This window comes from Pteropus vampyrus, unplaced genomic scaffold (assembly GCF_000151845.1).
Source record: "Pteropus vampyrus isolate Shadow unplaced genomic scaffold, Pvam_2.0 Scaffold486, whole genome shotgun sequence".
In the NCBI taxonomy this organism is placed as follows: Eukaryota; Metazoa; Chordata; class Mammalia; order Chiroptera; family Pteropodidae; genus Pteropus; species Pteropus vampyrus.
The window spans coordinates 264,051-279,117 of NW_011889267.1; the positions used below are offsets into that span (position 1 = coordinate 264,051).

Here is a 15,067-nt window from a genome sequence, read left to right on the forward strand (position 1 = left end):
AAATTATGGTTCATATATACAATGGAATATTACTTAGCCATTAAAAAAAATGAAATCCTATCATTTGTAACGACATGGATGGATCTAGAGGTTATTATGCTGAGTGAAATAAGTCAGACAGAGAAAGATAAATACCATATGATTTCACTTATATGCAGAATCTAAGGAACAAAAAAAACAAACTAATCAAAAATAGACTCACAAATGTAGTGGAGAATTTGGTGACAGACAGAGGAGGGGGGTTGGGGGACTGGGAGAATGGGGTGAAGGATTAAAGAAGTACAAATTAGTAGTTGATAGTTGGGCACAGGGATGGGGAGCACGGCAGAGGGAATGCAGTCAGCATTAACATGATGACTAGGTGGAGGGCCAGGGGAGGGAGGGAGCAATTGGGGGGATAGTTTTATGAACTATATAGATGTCTAACCAATGTACTGTATATGTGAAATTAAAAAAAAGAAATTTCTCTTCAAAGTAATAAAAAAAAAAGTGAGTTTCTGGTAATCTATTGAATAGACATCTAATACACACCTGTGGAGCTGTGTGACCTAATATTTGGATACTTGATAATTTGTTTTATTATGTAATTGACAAAATGTGATGTATATTGACATTAGTTCAATCATATATTTATGCTGTCTGGAAATGCGTGGTTTTAGTTCTTTGGGAGAAATAATTTTTCAAGTGTTCACTCCCTTGGAAAACCCTACTGTGAGAGCTTAAACATCTAAATAAATAATGAAATGCATTTCTAAAAAAAATAAAAGCAAATGGCTGAATATACATAGAATATACAATATGAGTTCTTAAAAAAACTAAAACTATTGGATTGTATATCAGAGTATAGGTAGAGTTAAAGTGTATAGTCATAGAAAAATATCTGAAATGACACATATCAGTTGTTAATTGTGGCCAATGCTAAAAATCAGATGATGGTAAAGAATCCTGCAATTAACATATTCTTTTTTTGAGAGAATAAGAAAAAGTTTTACCAAAAATCACAACCAACATATTCTTGTGTCAGCGTATTCCTATTCTCTCTCTCTCTCTCTCTCCCTCTCTTTCTTCAGCGATCAAGTATTAATTTTGTCATTGAACAAAGAAAGAATTAAGAATTAAGAAATGGAGATAAATTTCTTATTCTTGAAAATTCAATATAATAACGACATAAAGGAAACCACAACAAAATTTTTTAATTTTCAAAATGACTCTAAAATTTATCAGAAATAATACAGGAGAATAGCAAGAAAAATATTATAAATAAGAGGGATGGCTGTACGCTAGGCCGTGCTACTGCTAAAGAATAAAACAATTAAAAAGTAACAGCTATTAAAAGCATGATACTGATTCAAGAATAAGCAAATGAGTGGGAAGAATAAACCAAAGTCCAGAAAAACTGGAGTATATACAAAAATTTTATGTGGAATTTTCACTTTTTTATATATTTCTGTAACATCCAATTTTCAAAAATAGTATTCAGAAAAAGACACTTGATTAGTTATATTTTAACTAATCAAGTTAGAGAACTTCTGGCAGAAAATAGACCTTTGCTTATTCTTAGTTGTTTGACCATTTGATCAGACTTTACTCAGCTAGGAGTTCTTTTTAGCAAACCTAGTTCCAGCTAGAGACAGCATTTTGTGCTGCAGTCATTAATAGGAACTGTGTGGTTAAAGATTACCAATAAAATGTTCAACAGCGGAATTTTTATCAGATAACTACAAATGTTCTATACTGTTAAAATTACACCGTTTACATGCTTAAGTGGGAATGTTACAACTATAATTGTATGGGTCTGCTATTCTGATTGGACCATACCTGAGAAACATTCAAGAAAGGGCCAAAATCCCATTAATAAAAAGTCAATGAGAAATAAAGAAATGAACCAGTCATCTGTAATCAGCTGATGGCAACTTGTTTCTTCAAGCCAGGTACAGCTGTTTAACCCTGCCAAGCAGTTCTTATACTCCAGGTACAAAGCTTTGCCACCAGGCAGAAACTGGATAGCAGCCTAGGCCTGAATAAGAAGAAGGCAATCCTCCTTGCCCTGAGGGACACCTGTACCACAGCAGGGATGGTCCTGATGTCAAGCTTTCTCTGCAGGCCATCAAAACCAGTTAGTCTCAATTTTTCTTTTGTCTAAGAAAGAAGTCTCATGATTTCTGTGTACTTTATCCCACTAATCTCTTTGTGAATTATGATACCATAGAAACATCTATAAGATCAAAATATGTATGCATCAGATGAAATATGATATTTGCACAGTAAAAATCAACAATGAAATAAAAGTGATAATATTGGACTACTGACATGGTTTTTAACAGATATGAGAGCAAAGCTTTAATCTTAATTCATTTATGAGAAAAACATGAGACACCAATTAATAGATGGGCACAGAGTGTGAAGAAATGACGGATCCAACAATAAATAATACAGGCGAACACAGGAAAATATTTGTTCTCACTTGTGAATTAAGAATATTGAATAAATATTAGAATCCAAGATCTACCATGGATGAAGGTGGGGGTAGGGCGTCTGGTGAATCCTCTTTGTTTTGTATTAGAACTCCAATGGGCTATACCTTGGAGAAAGGTGAACCAGAATCAGATAAGCACTCCCAGGCATGGCCAGTTGGCTTCACTTCAAGTGATAATTGAAGCGAATTGAATTCACCACCTCTTGAAGTGAACTGAAGTGATCTACATTGACAGTGCACTCAGTGCCTAGCCAACTCAAACATAAGTCATCTCTGGTGGAAGTTATCCCAGAACTCAGATTATTTTCACAAACTATTTAACAACAACAATGTGTGGCACATGTGGAGATACATTTTTTTTTAAATGAGGAAATTAAAACAATAAAAAAGTAGGGCTTTCGATATTGGAATTATCAGACACCTACTGTAAAATAAGTATCCTTGCTCTCTTAAAGAACTGTAAGTTATGTTGAGAATTTTAACACAGGATTGGACACTATAACAAGAACTAGATTGAAATTTTAGAAATAAAAATAATTATTAAAAACTCAGTGGATGAGAATTTAACAGATAATTAGACAAGACTGGAAGGCAGGTCAGAAGATAACAGCCAAAATGAAAGGTAGAGAAACAAGATTTTAAATTATTGAAAAGAAGTAAGGACATAGAGGATGCAGTGAGTATCGGAGCATTGGGGAAGAGAATGGGGTAGAGTAATATTTGAAGAAAAAAATGGTTGAAAACTTTCAAAACTAATGAAAGACTTAAACCCACACTTTCAAGAAGCTTTATGAGCCACAAGGAGGAAAATTTAAAAATTAACACATACCAAAGAACAACATAGTAAAAATGCTGGAAATTAAAGACAAGGGACAGTCTTAAAAGCAGCCAGAGAAGAAAAGAGAATTCTCTTCAAAAGAAAATGCTAGCTAACTTTCCAACAAAATATATGGGGAGCCAGAAATATTGAAATATCTTCTATACCAGCAAAAATATACAAGAATGAAGGTGCAATAAAGGCATTTTCAGACAAACAACATTTGAGGGAATTTGTTGCCAGCATATTTTTACTAAAGTAACTACTAAAGGCAAACTGTCTTAAGATGAAAGAAGAAAGCAAGAAAATAATCATTATTACTGATGACTACTGAAAATAGTTCTGTTCTTTGGGAGGGTGTTAAAAATGATCAACTGATGATGTTGAATACGATAGAATCGCCACTTCTTCAGGAGGTCAAGACATTTGTATTCCAGCACCTAGTAGGGTTATCACGTAGTAGGATTATCAAATATTCATTAAATGAAATGTTATGAATAAAACGTCTCACACAATCAAAAAGCACTGGCTTTAGGCTTAAATAGAGCTGAATTCCAATCTGCTCTATCTAATGCATTTCTCAGGGAACTTAACTTCCTCCATTTCTGCAACTGTAGAGAGGGCATAATGAGAGTGCTTTCTTCAAAAAGTGCTGCTGTGAGCACTACTGAGACAATCTAAAATAGGAATTATACATAACAAATAAGAGCTCCAGAGTGTAGGAAAGGAATTTACCCTCTACTGTTTATTGAGTTTATTGCATGGCCTTTGATCATTTACAGCCTTGGGTGGGTAGGGTGTGTCGGGGTACCTCATCCTCTGTACAACATGTACTTCATTTTAATGCTTAGAAAATATAATCTCGAGGAAACATTTTTGCATTTTCATGAGATGACTTCCTTGTCAGTGTTAAATACTTGTCAGCTCTAGTTTTGAAAAATACCAAGAAAAGAAACTTTGGGGACAAAAAGGCACAAATCGTATTTCTGATCTTTCTTCGTAGTTTATAAACTTTAAAGTAGACCTCCAACTCTCCTTTCCCCCCGTTAATTATTATGCTATCCTATCTTAGGACAAAATCAAAACTACCCATTTCAAAATCAGATATTTTTTTAATGAAAAAGAAAGCTTAAAAGGCAAAGAAAAGTTTAAAAGAAGTTTCTTCTGAGGGAGGAACTTTAGGTCCCCCAAAGTCACACTGGCCAGCACCCTTAAGATGTAGAGATATAAGGTTAGCCAAGAACATTAATTAAAACCGAGACCTTTTGTGCATGCTTTCAGCTGTCCAGTTGGGCATGAAAAGTCTGGTTTGCAGAGGAGTTTGCAGCTTTAAATTCAATGGCACCTGTTTGGAGGGTGGTGCCAGGACTTCCCGGTCACACTATAAGGAAGGTGGGGTCGGGGAATATCGGGGACGGAGACCGCCGGAAAGAAAGCTTTCCCCGGGGACATTCGATGGATGCAAAGGCTGCCTCCCTTCCCCTCGCTCCGCCACATCCTGTGTGCAACGTATGTTTAATGTTCATAAAACATCCTCTCACCAGCATGTTTTTACATTTTCACGAAATAACTTTCTAGTCGTTGCTAAATGATGGTTCTAGTTTTGAAAAATACAAAGAAAATACTTTGGAGGTAGAAAAAAAGACACGAAATGTATTTCTGATCCTTCTTCTTAGTTTTTAAACATTAAGGTAAACCTCCAAGTTTCCTTTCCCGCGTTAATTATTATGCTTACCCTTAGAGGCTCTTTAGTGCCACATAACAGACCCTCCGCCTTCAGGCTGTGCTTGTGGATCTGAAAATCTACTTTTCCAAAATGCCCGACAGTTCGGGTGTTTTCTGAAGCAGCCTCAGCTCTCTGACAATCCAGAGCCCGCGGCCCCACCGCGGGGAACCCATGTTCCCGAGGCGCTCGGTCCCGGGCGCGGGAAAGAGGCCCCTAACCTGAGTCAGAGCCTCCGGGTTCCAAGCCGCGAGACCCGAACCCTGCGCTCCCAAGCCCGCATCCCACACTCCCTGCCAGGAAAGGCAACTTCCACATAGAATTTTCCAACTGGAAAACCAGCGTTTTCTGGGGGAACAGCAACATCCGCATGCGTCGTCCCCTTCCTGCTGTCCCCACCTACATGGGGGACGCGTTGGACTTTATTTAGAGAGCAACCGTTGCCTCCCTCGGCCCTGGCGTTGGTGGCTCTCAGATGGCGCGCAGGGCTGGCCAAGTTTGACTCCCCACTTTTCTCTGCTCTCGGCGACACTCACCTGCACGAAGTCATCCTGAATCCCGCCGCCTCGAAAGGACAGAATGGTTGGAACCGCGTTGGGAAATCCCTCTCCGACTGCCCCGCCCTAGCACCTACCCTGGCAAATTATCTGGGAGCATGGCAGATGAAGGAAGACGCGAGAGGTCCCGGAATCTCACGTCACCACCAACCCCCGCCCAGCTCCTGGGTGAGCCCAGCTTGGCGCTGTACTTCCGACCGAACCTCGCGGCGAACAGATCCTCAAATGGCCCTCGCCCTGCAGAGCTGGAGAAGGTGACAGTAATGACCACGGCCCCTGCTCATGATACTAGATACGGGCAGACTCTAAACGCTTTGTTTACGTTATGACTTTTATTCGTTACAACAGCCCTAAGAGGTGAGTAGTTATTAGCCCTACTCTTAGAACGGGGAAACTAAGGCAAAGTGAGGGTAATCAAGTGGAGGAGCTGAGAGTCCAACCGCGTCTGGATGAGGCGGAAGCCCGAGCATTTTCTGCCCCTCGGACGTGCAGCACCCAAGCCGGCCAGACTCCACCGCGTCAGTGGTCGGAGGAGGACCGCGTGGATTCAGCGGTTTATCCAAACTTCCAAATGGCGAGGGACAGGGAAAGGCTGGACAAGGGCACGGCCGCGTGCCTGCTCTCGGACCAGGGCGTGCAGCTGCACCCGCGCTCCCCTTCTCCCTCCCGGGTCATCCTCCCCGAGCTGCGGGAGCCATCTTCGCAGCGCGTTTGAACCCCGGTCTCGCCCCGCCCGAGGGCTGCAGTCCGGCTCCGGCTCTGCCCTTGAGACCTCCCAGCCTCTACCTAGGACCTCTTCTTCTAAGTGGGTAATCGGACTTCTCGCTTCACCTTCAAGATCAACGAAATCCCTGCGCCCACCTCTAGTGTCCCTACCACCATGCTTACCATACTATGCTAATGTGGCCCTTCCCTTACCTTTTAACCAGCCTCATGACCTCGCCCGCCCTTCACACTTGGGTTCGCCAAGTTCAGCCTTTGCGCCGCCTCCACCCTCCACCACTTACTCCACGGGAATTTTCTGGCAAAAGATGCCCGGAGGAAAGCCAAGTAGGTCGAATCCCTCTAAAAGACATGCAAAGCCACTTAATGCTTTTGTACCTGGAAGAGTAAGGTGACATTCTACTAAAATTAGCATTAGTAGGACCATTTTCATAAGCCAGGAGGGGTGCTGGGAGCTTTCCTGTGGCTCATCTCAGGGGCGATTGTATTGTATTTTCCTGTGACCTAGCCTAAGTCGCAAACAACATTTTTAAAAAGTAGACAAAACGATGGCATGCAAAATGACCAGTGTTCCTATGTGTGTACAGTATGTACTTAATAATACCCCGCTGTGTCCCAAAAACAATTTAAGAAAGAGATACATAAAATACAAGGTCATGTAAATAAAAGAGAAAAATGAATCGAACCAAGTAAGTCTGCAGAGAGTAGAAAGAAATGCCAGAGGAATCTACAACCTTGGGGTAGGTGAGTCCCAAATGCAGCTCCCAGCCTCTTGGCAGCCAGCAAAAAGCAAACCCTGCTAGAGGGGAGCTCTGAAGTAGCAATTGCTGATAACTATTTTCTAGAAACAGCTCTGAGAGGGATATTATGCTTTCCTGGTCAGCAAAACATTGTACTTATCGTGTCCATATAGTAAAAAGATATCATTGCTTACAAAGGGTTTTCACAGATGTGACGACCCAGCTTATGAGAGATTGCATGACTTTTTCCAATTTTTGTAGCCAGCGGAGCTACAACTTGCACCCAGGAGTTGTGCTCTTAAGGCCAGTCAGTGCTGGTTCTACTGTACACTCCCCTGCCTCACCAGCTCTATCAAAATGGGAAAACTCTTCCCGTGACTTTGAAGTGGGGATAGGGTTAATTCAACCATAACTCCTACCTCATGGAAGTGTTGTGACCAGTGATTTCAGTTCAGAGATGAATTATTTGTGATTTCTAGTGTCTCTGCCAGCTAGAGGGTGATTGTCAGGAAGGGAAAGTTAGCTAAGTGAGGATGTGCTTGCTTTTTTTCCGTTTGATTAACTAGAAGCTCGAACACCAGTCCCTTATAGCAAACTATGCTATAGCTCCTGGGCGTCAAGACCCAGAGACAAGCAGGTTGTTTGCTGCTGCCTTGAGAGTTAGAGAAGAAATGGCCCCTCGAAGACTACCTGGAGCCCTGAGGGGAGCTGGGCCTGGGCACATCACACTCCAAGTGCTGTCTAGGGTCAGCCAGAGGTAGCCTCTCCTAGTGGGTGACCTCAAGCTTTTTCACTGTGGCAGGTTACTATTTTACCACTGTAATAAAACCTCCACTTCTCCCGCCTGCAGACCCATTTCTGGCTTACTTTAACAAATTGGCCAGTTCTTATGTATCTTGAATTTCCTCTACACTTAATCATTTAGGCCGCTCCCTGCTGGCACTGGTGTCACTGAACCAAGGGCCAAATTTTTTTATCTTTGACAATTGGGCTCTAGTCTACTTGTCCCTTGTGGAAGAAGCTTCAAGTAACCCATAGAAACTCAGCTGCATATCCTGGGCCATATCTGAGTCTTCCAAAAGCACATGATCTTGGAGACTGGTTAAGCCAGCTTTGCATCCTGATCTAATGAAAACAGCACACTTTGCCAAGAGGAAGGGCACTCAGGAGAGAAAGAATTCAATTTATTTCTGACATCCTACTAAAGTGCCTGATAGCCACTTCTGGCTCCAAGGAAATGCGGCTATGTCCTATTCATTTTTGTACCCACAGAGCTGTGCACAGGAATGCTCAGAGTAGGCATAATCATTGACTAAGAGAATGATTTCCTTGAGTGGTGAGATTGTATTCTTACCCACATAGTCACTAGCCTTTCCTCCTCCCCAAATCTAGTCCTTGCTGATGTTCAATAAATGTATGTTGAGAAAAATAAGAAGATGGGGGTTCAACAGTTCAGAGGACTGAAGTAGGAACAAAAATCCCTGGTATTGGTTTGCAAACTGGCGCTGTACCTGGAGGGCAAAAAAAGACTGAAGAAAGAGGCAGATTGGTAGATGGCAGCTTTAATAAACAAGGGAACTTACATGTGAGGCTTGTCTTGGGCAGTCAAGAAGTGTGTCATTGATGTGAGCAAAAGCAAAAGGAGCACAAACTTGAAAGCCTGCAGATTTCTTCTCAGTTGCCTTCTGAATAGTCTGGATGCCTTCTAGAGGCAGTAGAGTACACAAGTTAAAAGATGAACTCCAGAGCCTGGCTCTCCTCCTGCCCCTTACCTGCTGTATTGACCATGGGCAAGTTATTTAACATCTCTATGCCTCAGTATCCTCAGTCGTAAAAATGTGGATAATAATAGCACCTACCTCATGAGGTTGTTTTAAGAATTAAGTGAGTTAATACATGTAAAGGTGCACTCAAGTCCTTCAAACACAAAGTATTACTAGGAAATAATACTTCCATAGTAAGTGTTAGCAATTATTATTTGGAGGGTAGCTTTTGTACATTGAAAAATGTTTGTGATCACTAGGGTTTAAGTTAATATTAAATATAATGAGTCACAAGCATAAGCTCTATATTTAATAAACAGACTTATTATTTGTGGTGGAAGAAATTATTGGTTCCAATACTTCACTCCCCTGTAATAGGGTTATGCATCACTCTTTTGCCATGGCTTCAGGATGGGCCATGCCCTACATCTTTGGGCTTAGCTGTAACATTTACTTTAGCCAAACGGATGTTAGCAGAGGCTAAATATGTTTATCTGGGTTGGCTTTTTCTCCTGAGTTCCAGTGATCTGTCATTAGAAGAACATGCCCCAGGTAGCTGTTGCCCCATTCAGGCTTGGCTCCAGAAGAAAACCCAGGAAGCAGATCAAAACCAAACCTATGGCCTAGAGCCAAGCCCAGCTGACTAAAAGTCTATAGCAGAGTCACCCAGTTGAGCCCAACTTAGATCTGCTGAACCCCATAGTTGATCTTTGGACCCGAGAGCTTGAGGATAATAAATGTTTCTTGCAAACATTGTTGGGGTAGTTTTTACTATTGTGGCAAAAATCAACTAAGACATATTTTACCAATAATAAAACCAGTAAGTTTTAATCCTAAATTCCAAAGGAAACATCGATTAATATTTAAACTTTCTTAAACAATCACATGCCTCAGTCAATATCAACTTCACAGGTGAAAACATATGGCTACTCCAAAGGGTTTGACTGAAGGAAGTTAAATAAGGGACTATTTACAGAGATGTGGGTTTGATTAAGGAAACCAACGTGGGATGGTGAAGCCCTTGGCAGCTGTTCTCTCCTTTAGGGTGAAGGGCAAGGTGTGGGAAAAGGAACATTTGAATCCAGCAAGAGCTGTGGCCTTAGGTAGAGGAACCACAGCCACTGCCAAGCCAAAGGAGGGAAATAGAGGAAGAAATACTCTGTTCCCTTTCTTCCTCCACTTTCTAATCTCTTGCTAGTTTCTCCCATTGACTAAACCCAACTGGAAACAGGAAGACAAGGAAGCATGAATCATACAGACTGCAGATGTCTTTTGGAGCACGGGACAAGGCAGAGAAGTGTGGAGGATAGTCTGGAGGAACAGTATAACCAGCACACAGTCTCGTTCACAACTGGACCAGTCAGCATACAATAATAGCTGTTAAGAGGCAACCCCTAAATCTTAGTGGCTTAACATAGTAAAAGTTTATTTTCTGCTCACGTAAAGATCATGTGGACATTCTTGGTTGGGTGCTTGGTGTCTCTACTTCAAAGGGTAATTCAGGGACTCAGGATCTTTCCATCTTGTAAAGACTTCACCCTCAACATGTGTGACCTCTAAGGTTACCACTCAATAAAGAGAAGCTCATGGGAGAGGCAAGCCAGATACCTAATCTCTTTGACCCAGAGGGGATACATAACTTCTACTTCCTCCCACAAATTATACCTGGTCATTGAGTCCACCTAACCACAGGGGGTCTGGGAAATGTAGTCCCAGGCTGGGCAGCTAGTTCTTGGCAATAACCCTAGCAACAAGCTACAGTGGACTTCTAGCTTTTTTGGTGGTAAGATAGCCTTCTTTTCCATAACAATATTAATTAAGTTTCTTAAAACATGTCTAGTTGCATTCTCAATGGTAATATATTTATATTCATATTTTTTCTTCTTTTTAAGTACTTTACTTGTCTGATTTGACAAACAAAACTTCTCTAAGTACTTTAACCACCCAGGAAAACCTAATTAATTAAATTGATAAAATATAGTCAATCTGAAGTTCTCTGAAAACATCTCATCACTATTTATAAACTTAACACAGTCTCATACATTGCTCTTAAAAATCACAAGTCTGGAATCAATTCCCCAGTTGCTTTCTAACAAAAATCATTCCTGGATATGACAAAAAAAATAATACAATGGATTTCATTTCTTTTATCATCTTTATATTTAACTCTGAACTCTCCAGGAGTTAAAATAAACTTTGTTACTAAGAAAACAATTTCACTTGACCCAACAGTAGTAACTAAGATTGCCAATTCAGCAGGCTGAGTTGTTTTTCAGCTGGATTTTTTTACTAGATGCAAGACTTGACTCTCCCAGATTTAAATAAGTGCTTGGCCAACTGGGACTTTCAAATTTGTATCCTATAATTGGGAAATTCTTATGGACTTATGCCTTGGAGTCCTTGCTACACCATTACTTGACTCTTTCATTAATTTTTAGTATATTGAAGTCTTCGCTCTCACCAAATTTGTGTTTAATTTCCTCACTTCTTGGATAGATTTTGCATTTCTTTCATTTTCTTAAGGAACAGTAAGTTAAAGTAGTGAAGGGAATAAGAGCATGGACTTTGGAGTCAAATTTCTGTCTACTTTATAGCTGTGTGACCTTGGGTAAGTCCCTTAACTACTATGTGCTTCGGTAACTTCATCTGTAAACTGATGATGATAATAAGACCTAATTACAGGCTGTTAAGAATATTAAAAGACTTAATACAAGTAAAGCACTTGAAACAGTGCTTGGCACATGAGTAAAAACTGTCTACTTATATATACTTATTTACTAACATTTTAAAAACTTTCAAGTCTATTTAATGCTATTTTATTCACTACGTCATACCCTTATGTACCTCCATCAAAATGTCTTTACATTCTGTATTCTGTTCACATTCTTCCTCTCTTTCTAGACATAAATGTGCCCGAATGTACTTGCATCTCCTCCAAGTCTTTCTTTGGCATTGCACAATGCACAAAAGAAAAATGTGCCCCTTGAGTGAGATAAGACAAATGAAATGGCTTGAGCAGCAGAGTATAAGAGCTCAGTGGCCCTGATCTCAATAACATCATTCTAGACTTTCACACTAATTTCATTTCTAGAATAAACAAGGAGTGAGATTCTTCCCCTCAAAGACAAAGAAAGACTGAGGTGAGGAGATAGCTTCTAGGATTCCCACAATGTCTTTTTTTTTTTTTTTTTTTTTAATGCAAACATCACCAGTACTAACCTTGGATCAGAATGCCTGGAATTGTTTGGAATCTATGCTGGTTGATTTTGTGTGTTTACTTGACTGGGCCATGGGATGCCCAGGTATTTGATTAAGCATTATCCTGTGTGTGTCTGTCAGGGTGTTTTTGGATGAGATTAACATTTGAATCAGTTGACTGAGAAAAGCAGATCGTCCTCCCCAGTGTGGGTGGGCCTCATCCAATCTGTCGAATATCTAAATAGAACAAAAAGGCTGAGCAAGAGAATTCTCTCTCTATTACTGACTGTCTTCGAGCTGGGCCATTGATCTTCTCCTGCTTCAGACTCAGAATTAGACTAGGTGTTAATTGTAGCTGAAAAAAATCTTAATCTTGGTATGACCTTGGAGTTTTCCCAGCTCTTTGATTCACATCTATAGGTAACACACTAGTCATGGAGTAAAAGACAAAGAGGCATTTATGAGACTCCAAAGTTGCCAGTGGGCTATCAGCATCAGTAGAGTGGAGGTGACAGAACTCTAAGCCAAGATGCAAGAGACCTGATTCTGACTGAAGCTCCAGCTGCGCCCTTCTCTGTGTGTCCTCAAGAAGGTCACTTCATCTCTCTGGGTCTCGATATCTACTCTTTTCCCTATAATATGTAGAGATTCAAAGTCTCTACCTTCTCCTCCCACCAACCTCCAGGATTAGGATAAAGATAAGAAGAATAAATATTAATTTATACATTTACGACATTTTGCAAGTGATTCAAAGATGAGAAGTGTATTTACTATACTAGAGGAAAGAAACAAGACCAAGGAAACTTGACTCTCTCTGGTAATGACTGAGCCTATTCTGATGAAATTAGCAGGGATAAATGTCAAGAGGGACACTCAGATGCAAAACATCGTTGTCCCATTACAGGAAAAGGGACCCAGCATAATCGTTCCAACTGTGAAAAAGATGAGGGAATTGGTGTCATTTCTAACTTCATTATGAATCAAGAGTGGGACCTAGTGGGGTCACCCCTCCTACCTATAGAATAGGTCCCTCACCTGTTCCTTGAGTCAGTCCCTCCATGTCCCCTTCTCAGGGCCTCATCCTGTCAATCACCTCTTTTATTTTCTATATCTTCAACTTCTCCCTCTCTACTAGACTCTTAAAGGCATCTTTAAACATGTCCACCCCTCTCATTATAAAAGAATAATCTTCCTTACTTGTTTCTTTCGCTACTATTCTCCTTCCTCCCAGCACAGCCAGATTTCTCTGAAGAGTTGTCTATACTCATTGCCACTGTTCCCCCACCTGCATTATGGACTCCATTTTGCAGTGTCACAGAAATTCCTTTTGCTAAAGACCAATGACCTTCATGTTGGTAAGCCTAATGTACGCTCTTCAGTCTTTATCTTTCTCAACTTCTCAGCAGTGTCCTCACAACTGGAGAGTGAGGTTATATATACCTCCTTGTGCCCAACTGTTGATGAACACACCACATAGAGGAGATCGCTTTATTCTTCCCAATTTTTCACCCGTGCTTGCATTCATGCCCTTTGTGATGTGACTTTGCAGTTTCTTTCATAGAGGTGGAGTATACTTCCCCACTCTACTGGTATTGGAATTGGCCATGTTACTTGTTTTGGTAGGAGAAGAAGTGATATTGTACTAGAATGAGTTTGGGACTTCGGAGACATTGCATGTTTCTAGTCACTTTGCTGTGCTGCTGCCATTGCCATGAGGAGGTGGGGGGAAATGCTCTGGTTCCAGAAGAATGAGAGACATGTGAGCAGAGCTCCTCCACCTGACCCATTGACATGTCAGCTCAAGTATGATAACTAATGCTTACAATTGTATACCATTGAATTTGGGGCTATTAGTTACACAGCAATAGTAATCTGATATACCATGCCTTCTCCACAAAATAGCCGCAGTCTTCAAAATTAGTCTATAAATTAAAGCTGTTCATCAATGCCTGACTTAAGACTCTTCCTCCATTTCCCTTCTTCCTATATTTTAGCAAGTAGGTGAAGAATGGAAGGTTCTGGGAAGAAGACATGTCAGCTCTTGGAATTTTATGAGTCTCCCTCCTTTCCACATCAGAATTCGTGATCTAGGATCTGTGGGTTTGGACCTCACAGGTCGTGTATTCAAATATTATCCCAGCTTTTTAGCTCAGGAACTGCCAGCTGGAACTTAAAATAACTGAATTTTGTTTCAATTTTCTATCAATGGGTATCCATTTTTTTTCTTGGTTGGCATTTATGATCATACATTCCCAGAGGTATTTATGACTGTAGATATTAACACAGTTTCTTATACTTCTGAAAACAATGAAATGTTCATTATTAAATTCTGAAACCCTTTTCAACAATTTCTATTGTTTTCTGACATGTGCCTCCCTGGCGCTGGTCTCAGAGTTCTATTAGCAGCAGTAGCTTTAGCCATCTTTCAGAGCTAAGTCATCTATAAAAATCTTATTTCTAAATTATTCCATCTTTCTAATGCTAAGCTAATACAGTTTCTTAGTGAATTTTCTCCAATCTGTAATCTATTGATGAAAAAGTGTCGGGGAGAATCTAGCATTTAAGCACTTATAAGAAAGCCGCTGGAGTCCCAGCCAAGCTGTCTACATACCAGGCAGCAAGAAGCAGTATCTGTTAAAAATCAAGATCTTTTGCAAGAAACAGAGACTCTCAAAAGTGTGGCTTGAACAAATTAGAAGTTTTGTTCAACTTGTATAAAAAGAAATCCAGAGGAAGGTAACCTAGAATTGGGATTGCAGTTTTACAACACCAGGGACCCAGGTTCCTCCAGCTCTCCACTCTGCTATTCCTAGGGTGAGGCTTTATCCTCATTCTCACATAATGGCTACTAAGATTGGAGCCATCAACTCCACATTCCTGGGAGGCAGGGTGAAGGAGGACCAAGTACAAAGAGCTGAGATTGCCTGCCAGTTGAGTCTTCTCTCCTTAATAAGCCAGTGACTTCCACTGACATCTCATTGGCAAGAAATGTGTCACATGACCATTTCTAACTTCAAGATAGGCTGGCAAATGTGTTTTGTGTGTTCTTTTTAGCTGAACCTATTGACAC

General features: G+C 40.5%; 1 protein-coding gene across 2 annotated transcripts in view; it reads right to left on the bottom strand.

The window, feature by feature from the left end:
* Nucleotides 1–5,699, bottom strand: part of B4GALNT2 (beta-1,4-N-acetyl-galactosaminyltransferase 2) — a 39,693-nt gene extending 33,994 nt beyond the window's left edge. Inside the window, exon 1 of one of the 2 annotated variants that reach the window (XR_002777680.1) lies at nucleotides 5,553–5,698. Coding sequence is in view for 1 of the 2 variants with exons in the window: in XM_011382638.2 (XP_011380940.2) it covers nucleotides 5,553–5,566 (14 nt within the window). In the remaining variant the exon portion in view is untranslated. Of the gene's footprint in view, nucleotides 1–5,552 lie in introns of both variants that reach the window. The other variant, XM_011382638.2, reaches the window with a different exon arrangement.
* Between the last annotated feature and the right edge of the window lie 9,368 nt (nucleotides 5,700–15,067).